The 19,699-nt window shown below is 43.8% G+C and overlaps 2 protein-coding genes across 2 annotated transcripts; both read left to right on the top strand.

Annotated features, from left to right (window-relative positions):
- Positions 1-2,474: 2,474 nt before the first annotated feature.
- LOC133140234 (ornithine decarboxylase-like) lies at positions 2,475-8,952 on the top strand. The gene is made up of 9 exons (XM_061259984.1): positions 2,475-2,582; positions 2,680-2,746; positions 2,990-3,111; positions 4,500-4,672; positions 5,535-5,751; positions 6,276-6,441; positions 6,537-6,649; positions 8,297-8,511; positions 8,826-8,952. The coding sequence occupies exons 1-9, from the start codon at positions 2,475-2,477 to the stop codon at positions 8,950-8,952; spliced, it is 1,308 nt and encodes a 435-aa protein (XP_061115968.1).
- Positions 8,953-10,068: 1,116 nt separating this feature from the next.
- On the top strand, positions 10,069-19,699 carry LOC133129545 (ornithine decarboxylase 1-like). The gene is made up of 10 exons (XM_061243715.1): positions 10,069-10,204; positions 13,702-13,854; positions 14,248-14,421; positions 15,104-15,276; positions 16,370-16,586; positions 17,008-17,094; positions 17,487-17,643; positions 17,827-17,942; positions 18,536-18,637; positions 19,344-19,699. Exons 1-10 carry the CDS (start codon positions 10,151-10,153, stop codon positions 19,371-19,373), a joined length of 1,263 nt encoding a protein of 420 aa, XP_061099699.1. The 5' UTR covers positions 10,069-10,150; the 3' UTR covers positions 19,374-19,699.

Raw genomic sequence — 19,699 nt, 5'->3', positions numbered from 1 at the left:
TGGGTGGGAGGGGAAAGTGTGAGGGTAAGGTCAAAAGAAGAAAGGAGGGAAAGAAAAGTAGACTGGGTCGACTCTGAGTTGAGGTTGAAGTCATCCATGGTTGTCCATCTCATCCAAGAAGCTCCCCAGAGGACCCGCGGGGCCAAAAACAGTAAAGAGTTTGCTTGGGAAAGTAACAGAAACCGCATGAAATTCAAAAGAGGAGAAGGAGAAGAATGAGGAGAAGACACTTGATCTCCATGAGGATGAGATTAGGCGACCTGTGCCACCTCCTCTGCCAGCGGTTCTGAGCATGTGGGGAAAAGGCAGAGGAAAGGGCAGCCAGGGTGGCTGTGTTCTCTGGTGAGAGACATGTTTATGTTAAGGCAAGAAAGTCTAGGTTGAGGTGGGAGGCATATGCTGATATGAAGTCTGCTTTCTGGACGGCGGACTGGCAGTTCCAGAGGCCACCAGCCACACAGATCAACACCAGCGGATCTGGGAGGGAAGATCAGGTTAGAGATATTCCGGCCATGTTGGCAGGAAGCAAACCTCCTACCTGACTGGGACCTGGGGAGAGGAGAGAGGACAGGAATGGGAAGGAAACACATTAGGTTTTATCTAAATGCAGTGACACTTCTTGATTTAGCCAAGAGGCATTCTTCACATGCTAAGAAAACATTTTAGGACAGCGCGATGCCTGTTGCTCAAAGTCTTTTTTCTGTGTTTTTTTAAAATATCATCAATAAACATTAACCTCAATCAAAGTTTTATAGTCTGGGATAGTCAATAAGCAACCATAATCTTAATCATAAACCACATTTCTCAGGAGAGAAACTACCATTTTGTGGACGTTAACTTCTGGTGGAAGCGGCCGCTCCCCCGCGTTCTGTTCGTTACGTTAGCGATTCACTTTCATGCACACCTGTCCGGAATGTAAACTTTTCACTTTTCACAGTAAGAAGAAAATATATGACAACGTTGGTTCAAGCCCCAAAGTAGCCTAGCTAATAAAACAGCAGCCATTATGGTAGCTATGTATATAAAATGTATTGAGTATTTTTTGGCGTTTTGAATGCTGTCATGTTATTTCAAAAGAAACTATGCTTACAACAAAAAAGGTTAATTCAGTATGAAGGGGAGATCAGGGATAGTGGACCAACAAGGGATGAGTTGTGGTAATGTGATCACTTTTGTCCTGACCTATATTCCCCTTTGAGCTCAAAGGAAAAGTTTGATGACTCTATATTAAATATTGGGTGTTTTAAGCCTAATAAACCCATTTTGAGGTACAAAAGTAATACATCTCCATCCATCCATTATCTTAACCCGCTTATCCTGAACAGGGTCGCAGGGGGGCTGGAGCCTATCCCAGCATACATTGGGCGAAAGGCAGGAATACACCCTGGACAGGTCGCCAGTCCATCGCAGGGCACACACACCATTCACTCACACACTCATACCTACGGGCAATTTAGACTCTCCAATCAGCCTAACCTGCATGTCTTTGGACTGTGGGAGGAAACCGGAGTTCCCGGAGGAAACCCACGCAGACACGGGGAGAACATGCAAACTCCACACAGAGAGGCCCCGGCCGACGGGGATTCGAACCCAGGACCTCCTTGCTGTGAGGCGGCAGTGCTACCCACTGCACCATCCGTGCCGCCAAGTAATACATCTCATCTCATCTATTTTTTGTTTAACCGTAACATTGTAGGGAAAATGGTTTAACTTCTGTGGCAGTAATAAGCAGTTTATCTAGTCAAATGTGATGCTTGAAATTCATGCTTGAAACCCACATGCCAAAATAGGGTTCCAATCTGTATGGTCACGTTAGGACTCGGAACCATACTTTCCTCTAGGGTCCTTTTCACAATTGTTCCTGTGTTTGATCGGCACTTTGTTGTACGTTGCTCTGGATAAGAGCGTCTGCTAAATGCTTTGTAATGTAATGGGTATGGTTGCGACACTTATTTCTAATTGAAACTCATTGTTCTTGGCATTTAAAACAGACAGGGGTGTCCCAATAGACACACTAAAGCACTACATGGTTAGTCAACTGACATATTCAGCTGGCCTGCATGTGCACACAAACACACACACACACACACACACACTGTTACATTATATTGTTTTGGAAAGACAAGGGTGAATGTTTCCTTCTGAACCAAACCGTATCAAACCACTGGCTTCTCAGCAGGCCCTGGCCTTGACTCTAACCTCCTTGGCTGCTCTAAACCGGATAGATTTTGCATAATTCCAGCTCATTCTCAACCATTTAAGTACTCCTTTTATGTTTCTGCATTTACATAGCTCCACACAACTGAGTGGCAGCTCAGTCAGTCATACAGGGTGAGAGATCTTTAGTCAAGAAAGTTGTTCCACCATTGCTAAGACTTTAAAATAACCACAGCAATTTTATTTGCAACATTTCAACATTCAACAGATTTTAGACCTGTTTTTAAAAAGAAACACATAGAATAACCTGCAAGACCATGAACTCTTCCACTCCAGCAGACTTTGACCTCACTTTTCTGGAGGAGGGGTTTTCTGCCCAGGAGCAGGACGCTTGCAGATCTCCCCAACCAGAATTTGAGATCCACGCTTGGCATCTTTCCTCTTCATTTTGATGAACTCTGTTCAATGTTGTGCCTGTCGTTTGTGTTTTGTGCTTGGGGTCTTTGACATCCCGTTCCTCAGGACTCTGAAGATGCCTTCTTTGTGGGGGACCTGGGGGACGTGCTGCAGAAGCACCTGAGGTGGGTGTGTGTGTAACAGGTGAAGAAATTGCCTGAGTCCGAGGTGGGATTTGAACCCCGGCCTCTCACTTGTCCAAATATTTGTAGAACGAACGCGTTACCAGTCAGCTAAAGACGAACTCGCTTCTAGCCAAGGGCAACAACGTTCTTTTGAATTTGAGGGTTATGTCATCGGGGAGTGTTGTCGAGGTAATCTGCTACCAGCCTTCGCTTTTCACTGCACATCCGTGCTTACTAGCGAACTAGCTGAGCTAACCATGTTACACGTGCCATGCCTCGCGTCACGCCCTTCTACGCCGTCAAGTGCAACAACCGCCGAGCCGTTGTCATGACGCTTGCTGCCCTGGGGACGGGGTTTGACTGCGCCAGCAAGGTACTGTCCTACACAGGGCCATGGGAACACGTTTTACATGCATACATACAAAATAGTGGGAGGTACATTTACATGCTTGTTGAGGGGTTGGGGATTGCTCACAACATTCACACACGTGTCGTATGCTGGGTGCGATTTGTGAGAAAAAAAAACATAGGGGTGGAAAGCATTTAAAATATCTCCACTGGGGATGGAAATGGACGGCTAGAGGGAAGGATATGAAAAGCAGAGGGGAGGGAATGCCATCCCCCTGGCAATTCAATTCGATTTGAATTCGGCATACAGATAGCAGGGTCAGAATTTGGCGGCGCCAGCATGAATCCATAGACCCATGCTGACTTGTGTCAACAGTCCAGGCTGGTGATGGCGTAATGATACGTGCAGTCGAACGGGAGATTCGCAAGATGAATGTGCAGCGGACAGAAATCTGCAGAAATTGCGTGACGCAATCATGTCAACCTGGAATAGAATCTCAAAGGAATCTTGTGGAATCCATGCCACAAAGAATTGAGGCTGTTTTGAGAGAAAAGGGAGGTCCTACCCAGTATTAGTATAGTGTTCACTCAGTGAGCACTTTATTAGGTATTCATTAGATTTATTTCTGTAGCCTATCCACTTGTTGTGTTCAGAGATGCTCTTCTGCATACCGCTGTTGTAATGTGTGGTTACTATTATGTGTGGTAATGCGTTACTGTCACCTCCTGACATTTCTCATTAAGAAGACGTTTCTGTCTGCAAAACTGCTGCTCATTGGGGGGTTTTTTGTTCTGCGCAATCTCTAGAGACTAGTGTACATGAAAATCCCAGGAGATCAGCAGTTTCTGAGATTCTCAAACCACCCTGTCTGCCACCAACTGTCAAAGTCACATAGATCACATTTGTTCCCCATTCTGATGGTTGATGTGAACATTAACTGAAGCTCGTTTAATGTACATCCCAGCAAATCATTTTAACTCACTTTGTAACCAAATGCAACCATTTAGTCACGGTCTGGACCCTATTTTAAAATCCAAAATTGCCAATATAATATACTGAGCACTACTCAAAGAGCATGATTTAGGTTCTTTGAGAGAAGGTTTGAATCTTATCTGCCCAATGGTCAGTACATGTTGTTTCAAGTACAGTAGATATACAGGACTGCTGCAATTGTCAAAGATCTGTGCTGATACATCTTCATAGAGAGTAGGCTGATGTTAGCATTAGGTCTGATCAATTTAATTTCCTGCCTTTTGAGGCTTTTGGCAACTGCAAAGATTTTTCTTAAAAGAATGTTTTTGTGATTAATGTATCGGCTCATTACTGCTTATTAGTAGAGGCCCAGTTAATTCCTAGATTAGACTTCATTGAAACATTTCCTGTCCTAATCTGAATCCGTCCCCCTTTTTCAGACTGAGATCCAGCTGGTGCAGTCTCTCGGGGTGGACCCCAGCAGGATCATCTACGCCAACCCCGGCAAGCAGATGTCCCGCATGAAGTACGCCTCTGCCCACGGGGTCCAGATGATGACCTTCGACAGCGAGGGGGAGCTCATGAAGGTAGCCTGTTGCTATGAAAACCCTAAGTGAGTGACTGCTACACTCAGTGACCACTTTTTTCAGTAACTGTACAGCAGTTTGTTATTGCGAATGTTAAATCAGCCAATCATGTGGCAGCAACTACAGTTGTGTTGAAGAAAATAGCAGTACAACATCAGTAACCTGATGAACCACTGTTCATCAAGTTGGGATTTTTCCTTGGATTTTTCATGCATACCAGTCTCTAGGGTTGGCAGACAATGGTGCGAAAAACAAAAAAAAATCCAGTGAGCAGCAGCTGCACTGAACTGAACATACAGTGCAGTCCATAGATATTAGGACAGTGACACGTTTTTGTTTTCGCTCTGTACTCCAGGAGTTACAGAATTAATTTGAGGGTTTTTACATCCATATTGGGTGAACCATGTAAAAATGACAGGCATTATTAAACATAGTTTATATGTTTTAGGGGACCAAAAGTAATTGGACAAATGAACACAAACAAAAATTAAGTCATCATATTCAATATCTCATGGCAAATCCTTTGCAATCAATCACTGCCTGACATCTACAACCCATAAACATCACTGGATATCTTTTCCTGTTGATCCTCTACCAGTCCTACAATGCAGCGCTGTTCAGCTCCTGTTTGTTTCAAGGGCGATTGACCTTCTGTCTGGTTTACAGCAAGTCAAAATGAATGCTCAACTGGATTGGAAAATGTGCTTAGAAAGGATGGTTTTATTATCGTTTGATTAGGAGAGTATTAGTATTAGCATTATTGCCCGCCGGGGATAAATAGAGAAACAATGCACTGCCGACACTTCAGTTTCCATACCTGCTTTTGAAATTCTCATCCTTGACCTGCGCATCTCACCCCATCCTCCTCTTCCTCCTCCTCTTCCTCAGGCTGGTCCTCTGCATTGCCGTGAATGATGCAGGTTCCATGTACACAATGAACAACAAGTTTGGGGCAAAGCTGGAGAGATGCCCTCTGCTCCTGGAGCAGGCGCGGGAGCTGGGCCTCGACGTCATCGGGGTTAGCTTCCATGTGGGCAGTGGCTGCACTGACCCAGAGGCCTACAGCCAGGCCATCTCAGACGCCCGCCGTGTCTTCGACATGGGGGTGAGCTCCATACACCACGTAACATGCTCCACTCACTTGGCAGCTACAATTGGAACTGGCATAAAATGTTGTAAAACCACCCAACGACAATAAACCCCTGAGCTTAAAGATCTTAGAAATTCCAACCATTGGGGTTGTAGTTTTACTTTTCTAAAAAAAAAAAGACATTTAATTTCTGATCTTGCAGTCATCAGCGATATTTGTGCGTCTTTAAGCATTTAAGTGCTGAAACCAGATGTGGTGACTTATCAGGGACTTAACTTCTGTCAGCTGATTACATGGTATAAATTCATGTATAAATAAGCAATGCCAAAATCTGACCTTGGAGGCCAGTTTTTATTCTTTGCCTTTGAATATTTTTAACCTAGGATGCCAAGTGAGTGGAATCAGTGACTTAAATCAATCATTCAGAAGTTTGTTGTTAAGTTCCTCTTAAGAGTCAGTCTAACAAGTGTTCGGGACACCCGCATAATGAGAGAATATCCTTTGATTAAAAACCTCCTTACACACTCGTTAATCCGAAGATTAACCCAGCACTGGATAACCCAGCACTGGATAAGCACTTTCCAGCCCACTCTGGGGTCCGAGTAATCGCAGAGCCAGGCCGCTACTATGTGTCTTCAGCCTACATGCTGGCCGTCAGCATCATCGTAAAGAAAGTGGAGATTGAGGAGAAGATGGCCTGTGATGGTAAGTGTGTGTCTGGGGGGAAGGGGCCAAATGGGCCCTGTTTCTTCTACCAATGCTGTAATGCCCTCAGACTCCATTTTCCCCCACTCCCACAGATGAAGGTGATGGGGCCAACAAGAGGACCTTGATGTACTACGTGAATGACGGGATCAATGGCTCGTTCTACAACATCCTTTTTGGCGCCAGATATATGCCAAGTCTGCACAAGGTGTGAGCACAAAGCCCTTCACCAATAAGGTGCTTTCATAGTCCTGGCAACACTGCCAAGTTGTGTTTATTCAGTTTTAATACAGCTTTTTACAACACAAATTGTCACAAAGCAGCTTTACAAAGAGCCCAGGCCTGAGACCCCCTCTGAGCAAGCCTAGTGGCAAGGAGAAACTCCCTGATTAACAGGAAGAAACCTTGAGCAGAACTAGGCTCAGAGGGGGAATCCATCTGCCTCTGGATTAGGCAAACAGTGAGTTTAACAGCAGTATTTTATATCATATATAAATAAGTTAAATTAAGAAATTAAATCAATAATTATGCAAATAAGTACTTGAATACACCTTCAAGTGCTACTTGGACACGTCATCAGTGATGGACCCAGGTCATAGGGTGTTTCGGGTTTTTAATCATCAGACACTTTCGCCTGGGCGACCCAGCCAGGCGTCCAAGATCACCCCCGGCTTGTGTCCAAGTGCCGCACTACTCCACGGATCCCCCCTATGGATCCACAGCCACCGCAAGGCCTTTTCTGCTGCCTTCAGGATGTTCTTGATGGCTGTCCTAGACTGCAGTCCTTTCACTCCAAGGAGTTTGAGAATTCGCTGTTGTGAGTGGCCAGCAAAGCCTCGGCACCCAACTTCAATTGGCTCACAGCGGGCTTTCCAGCCGTCGCTCCGGCATTCTGTGATGAGTTCTGCATATCTGGCCCTCTTGCGCTCGTTGACCTCCGGTCCTCCCAGTTCCAGGAGTACCACTTGCTTCGTAGACTCCTACGTTAACACTATATCTGGGCGGAGTGAAGTGGTTGTGATGTTAACAGGGAACTTGAGCTGCCTTCCTAAGTCGACTTGGAGCTGCCAGTCCCGAGCGGTGGTAAGGAGCCCTCCAGAGGAGCAAGGCTGATGTTGTGGCTTCTGCCCAGCTCTGAAGAAGGTGACGGACTGTTCGGGGGCGAGCTGTGTCCTGCTGTTCTGAATCGCTGAGCAGATGGAATCAGCCAAAGACCTTAGGACAGCTGGCAGCAGCTCAGGATGTGCTCCATGGTGCCCCTCCTCTGGCACAGTTTGCAATCAGGAGTGTCTGCCAAGCCCCAGCTGTGCAGGTTGGCCGGGCTTGGGAGAACATCATAAACTGATTGGATGAGAAACTTAATGTGCAATGGATCGGCTCTCCAGAGCTCTGCCCAGGTGATTTAGCGAAATTCCGCATGCTCCCACCTGGTCCATGCCCCTTGTTCGTACATGCCGACCATCTTGCTGCAGCGTTCTTCCTCCAGCTCTGCTCATATCTCATCCTGTACCAGTAGGCGCTTCTCCTTTCCACGGGCTTTGTCATAGCGTGTTTTGGGAAAATAGCCTAGATCTGCCCACCCCATCGCCACAGATATGCAGATAACAAATATGTATAAGATTTTCTGGGAAGGTCCGGTTCTTGGCACAAGGAAGGCAGAAGTAGCAGGTTAGCTGAAACCGGGGTCAGGTTGTGGTGCTTGAGCAGGGAGAGGAAAGCAGAAACAGAACAATGATTAGTGGATGGTAAAAGTGGTAATATTGGATTATGTGTCCTCATAAGTAACCTCACCTTGCTACAGTGCCAGGTCGTGTGTATGTGTCCTTCTCAGTGAGCTCTCCATGTCTCTTCACAGAAACCCAAGCCGGACGAGCGCACGTACCCCTGCAGCATCTGGGGCCCGACCTGTAACAGGCTGGACCGCATTGTGGAGCAGTGCATCCTGCCAGACCTGCAGGTGGGCGAATGGCTGCTGTTCCACAACATAGGGGCCTACACCATAGCCTGCTCCACCACCTTCAACGTCTTCCAGAAGCCTGACATCCACTATGTGATGTCACGGAGCGCATGGTATGTCCCCAAGCATCTTACATTTTCTGGCTTGTTTCCCTGATTTGCAGCATTTAGAGTCAGGGGAAGGTGCACAATGGTGAACAAAAACATGTGCCTCAATGCAAAGGTGCCAGCTTTCGCTGCTGATTTCTGTCTGTTGGTCATTAAAGCTGTGGTGTGGTTTTGAATCAAAATGTTTTTGGTCCTAACTGTCAGTGTATCAACATAGGTTTCTATGATTTTCACAAAATAAATTGTCAATTAATCACAGCGGAAAAAAAATCATCATTAAAAAAATTATTAAGGCCACGCCTCTCCTTTCCCATCTCCAGGCAGTGGATCCAGCAGATCTCCGCTCAGGGGCTGCCCGCCCCCGTGGAAGAGTCCTGTCCCAGCCGTACCCCATCCTGCTGCAGACGGGAGAGCAGCCTGGAGCTTCTGGCCAAGCCCTGCCTTTGACTTGGTTTCCATTCATGAATGCTTCTGTAACTGACATTTTTTCCCCAGGGGGGTGGGGTATTTAGCCCCACGCTCAACCCAGAGTACCCAAGACTGCCTCATCCTTTGCCTTTACAGTTTGGTTTTACCAGCTATGGGCATAAACCCCCGCTGGCTTTGCTCTGAGGGGAGTCGTGGGAGTGTGCAAGCTTCTCCACTGAGACAAGGTTACAGTCCAGGACTGCAGTTCAGTTCAGTTAAGGAAACAAACCTCAGTTTTAATAGTAATATATCCACACGTTCAACCAACTAGGAGCCTTCTGATTGACCTCAAGCATCAGTTGAATCAGTTTAATTTTTGTTTCCTCAATTTATGTAATCATTTGCAATGGAGCCCAATGCAAATATTGTTCATGGCATGCATAGCTATTTCTGACTAAATGGCTTCTTTGGGTAAATTATTCCTCAAAATATGAAATGTGTGACTACCCCCGCTGGCTTTGCTCTGAGGGGAGTCGTGGGAGTGTGCAAGCTTCTCCACTGAGACAAGGTTACAGTCCAGGACTGCAGTTCAGTTCAGTTAAGGAAACAAACCTCAGTTTTAATAGTAATATATCCACACGTTCAACCAACTAGGAGCCTTCTGATTGACCTCAAGCATCAGTTGAATCAGTTTAATTTTTGTTTCCTCAATTTATGTAATCATTTGCAATGGAGCCCAATGCAAATATTGTTCATGGCATGCATAGCTATTTCTGACTAAATGGCTTCTTTGGGTAAATTATTCCTCAAAATATGAAATGTGTGACTAAGAAAACTCGAAACTTTAACTTTATTTCTGGGATTGCAATTTTGGTTGGAACAAAAACCATCATCCACAGTGGTCCCACGGGACTGAGTTTGAGAAGCACTGCTGGATGCGGTTAGTTCATTACTTATCTGAAGCCCTGTTAAATAAATCCTCTTCGCCAGAAGGTGGCGCTGTTAATCTCCTGTTTAAAACATGGTGTGATATCACATGGCCAGAGTTTCAGTAGTACCGGCACCGAGCTCCTGGTCTATTGCGTTGTGCTGTAAAACATCCAGTTTTGGCGGTAATGCACAAACCTTAGTTTTCAAACCGCTGTAAAATGGCACGAAGAGAAAGACGTTCTCCAAAAATGAAGAGAACTAGTGAATGATTTCGACACACAGATAAACTGTTGCCTTTAGTTCCAATATGGCAACTTGGCTTTTTTTTTTTGCAACGGTTGCTTCTTGGTTATTATTGCCTGTGAGTATTTTCGGTTTATCAATGCTGTGTACCTTTGAAAATGTACCTAATTGTGACCTAGTAGTCCTGATCTACACGGTTCTATTGGTAGCAAACGTTATGTATATCTGTTAGAGGCCTTGTAAGCGTATACTCAGCTTATACCATGGTCTGGGTGAATTCCTGATTTTGTTTGGATATGAGGTGTTGATTAAATTGGTATAATGCTTCAACTTTTGGCAGGTAGTCCAGAGGTGCGTTCAAGATCGCTAAGGTTCGCGAACATATTCAAACTTCTGTTCGCTGACAGAAATGGCTGCCGGCGGGGCAGACGCGCAGAGAACCAAAAAAAAAAACTTGACTGTTCTAATACACTTTAATCAAGGTGATATTTGTTCTCACCTTAAAAAAATGTTTTAATATAAGCAACGACTCAGCTAGCTGGCATTGTTAAATCTAAGTTGCATCCATTTTTATTTAAAATCATTCAACAGTAACTGCTGTAAACAAGCCGTTAACGTTCACCGTCTTGAACCCACCTCAGGTCAAGCCTAATCACTGTTCTGCATGAATACGCTGCTGGAAGACAGACCAAAGCCAGCACTGCGATACAAGTTAAACAGGTTATTATTATTATTATTATTATTATTATTATTATTATTATTATTATTATTATTATTATTATTATTTGTGATGTCAATAAAGCTAACATTATTTGCATTTCAAAATTGTGAAATGGCATCTGATATAAATGGTTTTGTAAAGTACAGTAACGTAAAGCCCAGTCTCCAACAAACAGCCGAGACAAGACTAGAGAAATCTCGGAGCATCCGTGTTTAAATCGCAAAACTTGGCAGTCCACACCAAAACGCCGAGTTAAGAAATATCTGTTTAGTTAACTGTTTTCATGATGACCCAAGTTAACTATTAGCCTACGTTAAATCACTAATTGTTATAAAACCCTGGGCTTAAGACTTGACATGCCCAGTTTTTGAAACGCCTGCTGCAGAGAACCAACGTTCTAAAACTGGACAGTTCTCACCGATAAAACGTTCTTCTAAAGACTTTCAGCTGTTTGGTGGAGACTGGGCTTTGCATCCAGATAGGTAATCGCCATAAGCTCTGTAATGTTTTGGTAGATTGCTAACGTTACTAGCTCTGTGAGGTCCTGAAATGGTGGTTTGTAAACGGACAGCGCTCAATTATCTATAATCTTTTCCTTTTTTGGCTGTCACCCCGTACAAAATAGAGAAGCTGGCTATGTTGGCTAAATTGTGTGATGTGTGGCCTAAAATGATTTCAGCATTGAAAAACTTTTCTGTGAAATTGCGAACAGGCAGTTGCAACAGTGGTGTAAAGAATTCAAGGTGAAGTTGTGAATATGAAACCAATTTAAAGATAAGAAGGATAAGAACAACACAAGCATAAATGTTGATTGTAATTATATACAGTGCAATGTATTTTCAATTAGTCTCTTGTTTTCTGAAGTTTTCAATTAACATATGTGCCTTATTGAAGACTCTTGAAGAACTGTTAGCTAGCTGTCTAGTTCTGCATATAGTGTGAGGGCAGCATTACTAGGGGGTGCGTTTTGGTCTAACCACCCTGCTAGCTGTTCCAGTATCCACGATATACCACAGGTTCGCATTCCATAATGTTTGTGTGTTTTAGCTAAAGACACACAAACATTGTTGACTGTAGGTGATTAATTGCTTAATTTAAGTCATTTTTATTGCCAAGGTCCCACACCTTGTTTTATGGCGGCATGGCTCAGGCAGTCAGAGCAGTCGTCTGGCAGTCAGAGGGTTGCCGGTTCGATCCCCCGCCCGGGCTGTGTCGAAGTGTCCCTAAGCAAGATACCTAACCGCCAAATGCTCCTGACGAGCTGGTTGGTGCCTTGCAAGGCAGCCAATTGCCATTGGTGTGTGAGTGTGTATGAATGGGTGAATGAGAAGCATCAATTGTACAGTGCTTTGGAAAAAGGCGCTATATAAATGCCAACCATTTACCATTTGCCATGTGCCTACATTGGCTGCTGAGGGAAAGATCGGAAAAGCAATTTTAATGAAAACACTACAACCCTCTAGGGTTGAAATCATCTCTGTGCTAAAAGTTGACAGTCAGGACAGGTAGTTTTACAACACTTAATTCCAAATGACCAGGGGTGGAAAGTGATTGAGTAAGTACTATTTTGAGGGATTTGTACTTTACTTAAGTATTTAGTTTGTGTACTTTTACCCAATAGTCTCACATTTCTGTGGGGACAAAATACTTCAAATACGGAACATTTAGTATGATTTTTCTATGGCCAATCCCATGCCCATGAAATGCACTTCAACTCAACTTCTATTTGAAAGCGCTAATGAAATCCCTATCAATGGGAAATTAACCTGGTCCATAGCAAGGACCATCCATTAGATCACACTGATTTCAATTAGATCTTTGATTATACCAAATTAGGGTTGAACCTACCTCAGTGCATAGTCATCCTATCATCATAAAACTTTGCCAACCTTTACTCCGTATCCAGGAGAGTGTTTGAGCCATTTTCTTGTTATAAGCTTCAGGGGCAGGTATTGCATCACAAATCTCATTCTTAGATCCTGAAATTTCATAATTTTTCTTGATCAATCCAAAATTGGCACAATAATGCCTGTTGGGTAGTGGTGATGGAAAAAAATGTCTCAAGACAATCTTCAAACCTATTTTCAATCTGAAAGAATTATAATGACATTTTATTTGGCTCAGATTAGAGATTGTTTGATTATTGGTCTGGCTTCAATTTGGGCTCTTTAACATTTTGAAGTGCATGTGGTTTTGGTTCCTGACTTCACTGGGCCTGAAGGTGTTCACAGACAGGCACAGGCACACAACACATCTGCATCTGACTTTCATAGCTTTGCATGGTCATGCACCTGCTCACATAACTAACCTGTTTTTACCCTATAAGACCACTGTGTCCCTCCGTTCTGAAAATGCAGGCAACCTGGTAGTCCCGAGAGTATCAAAGCTGACGGTTGGTAGAGTCTTCTTACACATAGCTCCACTACTGTGGAACACCCTATGAGGGAGCCAGACAGTCTCAACATTTAAATCTAGATTAAAAAATGCGCTTTCACCTTCAGGCATATAATCAGTTATAACGCGGAGGGCTGGCATCATCGGGAAGTGTTTCATTCTGGAGATGGGTGCTGGATAAGGATAGTGGTTATTAAGAAATCCACACTTGACCGGTGGCACTGAGCATGCATCAGCGGTGCCAGTGGGGTTAGCTACAACCTTAGGTAGGTATGTGTGGTACCTGCGTTTCTGTTCTGTGCATGAGGAAATCTTATTCTATGTACGAATACATTGTAGGGTATGACCTTGTCTGAATGCATGCTTCAGAAAAGGGCACACAGTTATGTACTTCATTGATCTGATCTGGGGTGCAGTTGGTGGTGTGGGGAGAAGCGCTTTAAAATAACTTAAATCAAATATCTAAAATTACACTTCAACATATTTGCTTGCCTTTGCAGATAGTTTTTGAAATCCGAAACCAAGAAGCAAATAAAAGAACCTGTGAGACCATGACTACCTTCACTCCAGAGGACTTTGGCTTCACCTTGCTGGAGGATGGGACTTCTGTCCAGGACGTCATCGATCAGAAGATCGACATGTTGCGTGTGGAGGTGAGAGAGCTTGAGCTGTCCTGGAAGGCTGCTGGTCAGGCCTTGGAAACAAGTTGTCTGGACTTCAGCCGCTCAGTTCCTTGAGTTAACCCTTGTGTAGTCTTAACATTCGGTATAAAAAACAGCCTGTCACTCATCACAAAATGTGTCATCAAATTTCAAGTTGAAAAAAGATCATTTCGGGGGTTTCCTCTGCTGTTAAACATAGTGGCAGGTCATTTTTGACCCTTGAGACAACACTAGGGTTAAGCATTTGAAACCAGCAGACGCTGGCAGATCTACCCCAACCAGAATTTGAGATCCATGGTTTGGCATCTTGCCTCGCTGCTGGTGCTTTGATGCCGTTCCACTTTGTGCCTGTCTGTTGTCCTTGACCTCGAGTTTCGTCCCTAGGAGTACAAAGAGGCCTTCTTTGTGGCGGACCTGGGGGAGGTGGTGAGGAGGTACCTGTTGTGGGTACGTGAGATACCTCGAGTCACGCCCTTCTACGCCGTTAAGTGCAATGACAGCCCTCCCATTGTCAAGACCCTTGCGGCCCTGCAGACGGGGTTCGACTGCGCCAGCAAGGTACTAACCCCAAGCCAGAAGAGTGTCAGTGTATGCATGATTGTGTCCTCAGCAATTTGATCTGGCTAATTAGTAAATATGAGAGAAAATGTAGCAGTATGAAATGTTTTCAAGCAAAATGATGTCAATTCGAGACCCTGCAGCTTTTGTCACACAATTAAGCTCCCTCATAGTTTCCTTCTGCATAAGAGGCTCACTGGAATACCTGATGCACTCATTTATGTATTCATGTCTATTTCAAAATGAGATTGACAGCGTGGTGAATTCACAACTTCTCACTGCTGCTTGTGCAAACGGGGACTACTGCGTTCACCATGGTGCAAAAACTAGACAAAGATTCTGTTTGGATTAATTCAATTTATATGGTGCCATCTGCCATCTTGTCCAAATGATGTCAGCTATGTGGGGAGTTTACGCATATTAAACACTGATTTTAAATAATTAAATGAAGATAAAATAGACATTGTTTACATGATAAAATATACATGGCAGTGATTTAAATGTACATATTTTTGACTCCTTTATCAGGATACAAATGATATTGTGTCTTCTCAGGCTTGCTTATTAGTAGTGTGCTAGTTCATTCATGCAATAGACTGCAGTTCAACATTTGTTGTCCTAATCTGAACCACTCGGGATGCCCTGTGATCCTGTTTTTGCCTTTGCCCCATTCCGCTTTTAGTATGAGATGCATCTCATAACGTCTCTTGGGGTGGACCCCAGCAGGATCATCTATGCCAACACCATCAAGCAGCCCTCCCACCTCAAATACGCTGTTGCCCATGGGATCCAGAAGATGACCTTTGACAACGAGGCAGAGCTTGTTAAGATCGCCCAATGCTGTGTAAATCCCAAGTGAGTGATATTGTTCTCTCTTTTCTGATTTGTACTCCACCCCCTTTTTAAGAAAAATTTAATCCATAAATATATTTAGGGCTCAACAATAAGGTGTAGCAGATGCCACTAGCCCAGTCAAGCCAGTACCCATACACTGGAAAAAATGTCTTAACAAGTGTTCTAGTCATGTATTGAGACTGACAATCTTTTTTTCTTCTCAAGTACAGAAAATGTGATGCAATTTACAACAATCTTCCCCTTTGGCTAATCTTGAATCAGTGGTTGTGGTGCTGCTTGATTATAAGCCAATGAAATTAACTATTTCCCTGTAAGATCTGAGTTATGGTAAGCAAATGTCCCTTGTAGGCATGAGCCAAATAGATCTATAAACATTTTGTCCCATTCACATGCAGTGTTCTGCATTGTTTTTTCTAAGCTATGTCTAGGCAGTTTTACGAAAAGGACATTTGAAGACTGCAAAATAGCACATGACAACTAAATGATAGTATGGGTCTCATGATGTGTAAAGCACTGTATTTTGCTCACTAAAGTATCCTGAAAAAAGGTGTTTGCACTTCCCCCCACCTGCCACCCTCCTCCTACCTCTCCCTCTCCTTGTGCTCTCCTCAGATAGCAACTTTAAAGAGGATTGAAAAAATAAGTACAATAATCACAACAATAATATATTGTACACTACTATATTTATTGAGATGCATTGATTGACATTTTTGTCAAATACCCAACCGATGTGGTGGAGCACAGAGCCAAGAGAACAGAAGTTGTGGCACTGTCCAAATACTGCACTATATGAAGGGCTGATGCTTGGATGAGTAGACTGATGGATGCATATTTAGATGGATGAATAATAGAAACTGTACATGTTCGCATGGGTAGATACTTGGGTGTATCGATAGATATTTGGATAGATAAACATTTGGATGGAAGGATATTTGGGGTGATGAATAGTTAGATGGATAACAGAGATTTAGATGGAAAAAAAATAAAATGTAAAAACGATACTCTGCCGACACTTTGAGTTTCCACATTTGTGCATCTGCTTTGGAAAAACTCACCCTTGACCGGGCGCCTCCCACCCTTTCCTCTTCCTCAGGCTGGTCCTCCGCATTACTGTGGATGACACACATTCCATTTTCTCAATGAGCACCAAGTTCGGTGCAAGGCTGGAGACATGCCCGGCACTCCTGAAACGTGCGCAGGAGCTGGGCCTGGACGTCATCGGGGTCAGCTTCCACGTGGGCAGCTACTGTATGGATCCTGTGGACTACACGAAGGCCATCGAAAATGCCAAAGGCATCTTTGACCTGGCGGTGAGCACCTGGCACCTTGTGAAAAGCTCAACTCAGTTGGCAGCTACTGTTATAAATTACATACAATGTTGTAAAGGTAACTATTTTGACAATAAACCCAAATCAGCGATCTCAAATTCCAGGTTGAGAGGGCTGTTCTTATTTTTTCTTATCTTTCAATCAGTTACATTTTGCCCCTAGAAAGAAGATGTGTGGGTCTTATCTAATACATGATTAGAATGAACCATTCAAGTACTGAAATACACCAGAAACCAGTAGATGTCATAACTATCGAGGACTGGACTGGAGTTTTGTCATAGCTGATTACATGGTTGTGACACTGAAGCATCTGTGGCTTGATGAGCTGTGGTCTTGTGTGTGTGGTAGGAGTCTGTATTGTGTAAAGGATGTAAAGGGTCATTCATGGCTGATTGTTTTGCAGGCAACGATTGGCTACAAAATGACCTTCCTGGACATTGGTGGAGGATACCCTGGGTTTGACATTCCCAATGTTCTTAACTTTAAAAAGGTAATCATTTTTCCACTCTCTCAGAAAGCACACAGCAGGTGTGCAGGGGAGCCTCAGGTCTCGTCTCATAAGAGGCTGATGTGGATGTGAAGGCTGATGGTGAGCCTGCACTCACCGACGCTGTAGAAATGAATGTGTAGCTTTAGCATGCTCAAATCAGGCTTTGGAGGCCAGTAGTGCTGCTGGTTTCTATTATTTACCACCACACAGGGAATGGTTTTGAACTTGAATGCCAGGTGAGTGGAGGCTAATAAGTGACTTTGATCAGACAGTCAGTTAACAATCAGTTAGAGAGAACAAGCATTACTGCTGGTGTTGAAGGCCCAACTTAGAGGGTTTTCATCATGATCCGATGACCTGACCTGACCTGACCAATACATCCCCATTTCCAGTTTGCCGTTGAAATAAATCTCGCTCTGGACAAGTACTTCCCCGTCAGCTCCGAAGTCCAAATAATCAGTGAGCCGGGCCGCTACTTCCCATCGACAGCCTACACGCTGGCTGTCAATGTCGTCAGTAAGAGGGTGGACATTAAGAAGTCCAGTGATGGTAAGTTTGTGCCAAGTTTGTCACATGCTCCGTAATTAAGCTCTAACGCCAGTCTGGCACAGCTCTGCACACAGAGTCTGAAAACACAACATACTTCATGTCACCTGTAAGATGGCACCTGTTTCTTCTCATTCAGCTCTAAACCCCAACTTCTCCCCCACTTACTTCTCCCCTCTCCCACAGACAAAGATGACGGGGCCAAGGAGAAGATCGTTAATTACTTTGTGAATGATGGGATCCACTCTTCATTTAGATTAGTCATTTTCCACGATACCTACGTCCTGCCAAGTGCACAAAAGGTACGAACAAAAGCAAACGCTGTACTCCAACATGCCACCGCTATTATAAATTCGTCAGCCACAATAACTTGTAATGTAAGGCTGTATAATCCATGTGTACCATGCACTCATTCGGTCCTATTTAGCACTTGCTCTTATCCATTTCTTCCCAGGCATTCATTACATATATTATTACATATTATTACATTAAGTATCGCCCCAATTCTTGACACAAGCTTAAAAATGACGGACCCAAAATAAAATGGTTACTATACTTGAAGCCTTTTGACTACAGGCATAATCCTGGTCTCATCTAAAAGGTATCTTTTTGTGGTTTGCTTGCCCAGTGTCGGGATTACTCGTTTCTTCTGTATTTGGATACAGATTATTGTAGCTGTGGCATGTGTGCTCAGAAACACAATGGAGCCAAGTAACAACACTGGACAAATCCCCTTTCTAATCTAGGTCTAGGCAGTTTTCCAAAAATTTAGAGACTCCAAAATGACACTTAGTAGTGCAAACCTTCAGTGCTTTTAGTAGTGTCCAAACATTAATTTCAGGCTCCATGTTTTCAAAATGTCCTTTTCAGTAACTATATCCCTGTCTCACTGCAGAAAAGCAAGCCAGGTGAGTGCGTCTACCCCAGCACCATCTACGGCCAGACCTGTGATGGGCATGACCTCATTGTGGAAGAATACAACCTGCCGGATATACAGGTGGGCAAATGGATGATATTCTACCACATGGGGGCCTACTCCATCACCACTGCCACCAACTTCAACGGCTTCCCAAAGCCTAAAACTAAGTTTGTGATGGCCCCCGTGTTATGGTATGTGCCAGAGTATCTTACGTTTTCTTTCTGTTCCCTAATATTTGTCCTGATTTGTGACATTTTGTTTGCTGGGAAGGCGGACTAGAATAAAAAAAAAATCTTCTTTCTGTCTCTTGGTCGTAGATGGTGTGCTGTGGTTTTTCAAATCTGTGTTTTTTTCTCTTCTAAACATCAGTGTTCGTGTATCACTGTTACTGTATTTTTGTTGGCAAAAAACACAATGCAACATAGAAATTGACTTTTCAGCAACATTAAAAAAAAAAAAATCAATAAATCAACATTAAAATGAATCAGTCAAATAAAGACATTAGGAAATTCAACCAATTCTAAGGCCTGGCAAGAAATCATAGATTGTTTCTAGAGATTTGTTCAAGAAGCTGACAGCAAGGCTTCCAGCATACTTCTGAACTCCTCATTTGGGCCTCCGTGGTTTGATAATGACAACATGCGTTTCAATAGCGAATGAAAAGAAAGACGTGGAAGAAATGCAAAGTGAACAAAGTCACGCAGCAACTCTAGCTGCTGGATGCCATTGTAGGTCCTGATCTTCAATGACGAGCCCCCCACCCCCCTCCCTTTCCTTTCTCCAGGCAACAGCTTCAGAAGATCTCTGCTGCTAAGGGGGACCAAGCCCAGCTTCAAGCGATCTGTCTCAACGCTGACTTGGATGCTGACTGCCCAGTGATGCCTGGCCCCACCCGCAAGTGGAGAGCTAAAGGGAGGGAGGGGAAGTAGAGAGGGTGAGAGGCAAGATGTGCATCTTAATCCTTTCTTGATGGTGTAGGGTGTGGATTTTCTTTTTGATTAATTGGAGAAATACTTACAGATAATTAATGATTCAAAGACAAAGCATATGATAATCATACAAACTACAAACCTGCATGACTTACTTCATTCAGCCTTTGGCTCCTCTAAGAAGCCATGAGCCATTGATGAATGTCCTCCA

The sequence above is a fragment of the Conger conger genome, chromosome 1 (genome assembly GCF_963514075.1).
Source record: "Conger conger chromosome 1, fConCon1.1, whole genome shotgun sequence".
Lineage (NCBI taxonomy): Eukaryota > Metazoa > Chordata > Actinopteri > Anguilliformes > Congridae > Conger > Conger conger.
This window is presented reverse-complemented; position numbering and strand designations above follow the sequence as displayed.

Coding starts and splice junctions, on each gene's coding strand:
- LOC133129545 (XM_061243715.1), top strand. CDS start 10,151: ATGGCAACTTGGCTTTTTTTTTTTGCAACGGTTGCTTCTTGGTTATTA. Junction 13,855..14,247: donor TCGACATGTTGCGTGTGGAG/GTGAGAGAGCTT, acceptor TTTCGTCCCTAG/GAGTACAAAGAGGCCTTCTT. Junction 15,277..16,369: donor CAATGCTGTGTAAATCCCAA/GTGAGTGATATT, acceptor CCTCTTCCTCAG/GCTGGTCCTCCGCATTACTG.
- LOC133140234 (XM_061259984.1), top strand. CDS start 2,475: ATGAACTCTTCCACTCCAGCAGACTTTGACCTCACTTTTCTGGAGGAG. Junction 4,673..5,534: donor TGTTGCTATGAAAACCCTAA/GTGAGTGACTGC, acceptor CCTCTTCCTCAG/GCTGGTCCTCTGCATTGCCG. Junction 5,752..6,275: donor GCCGTGTCTTCGACATGGGG/GTGAGCTCCATA, acceptor GTTAATCCGAAG/ATTAACCCAGCACTGGATAA.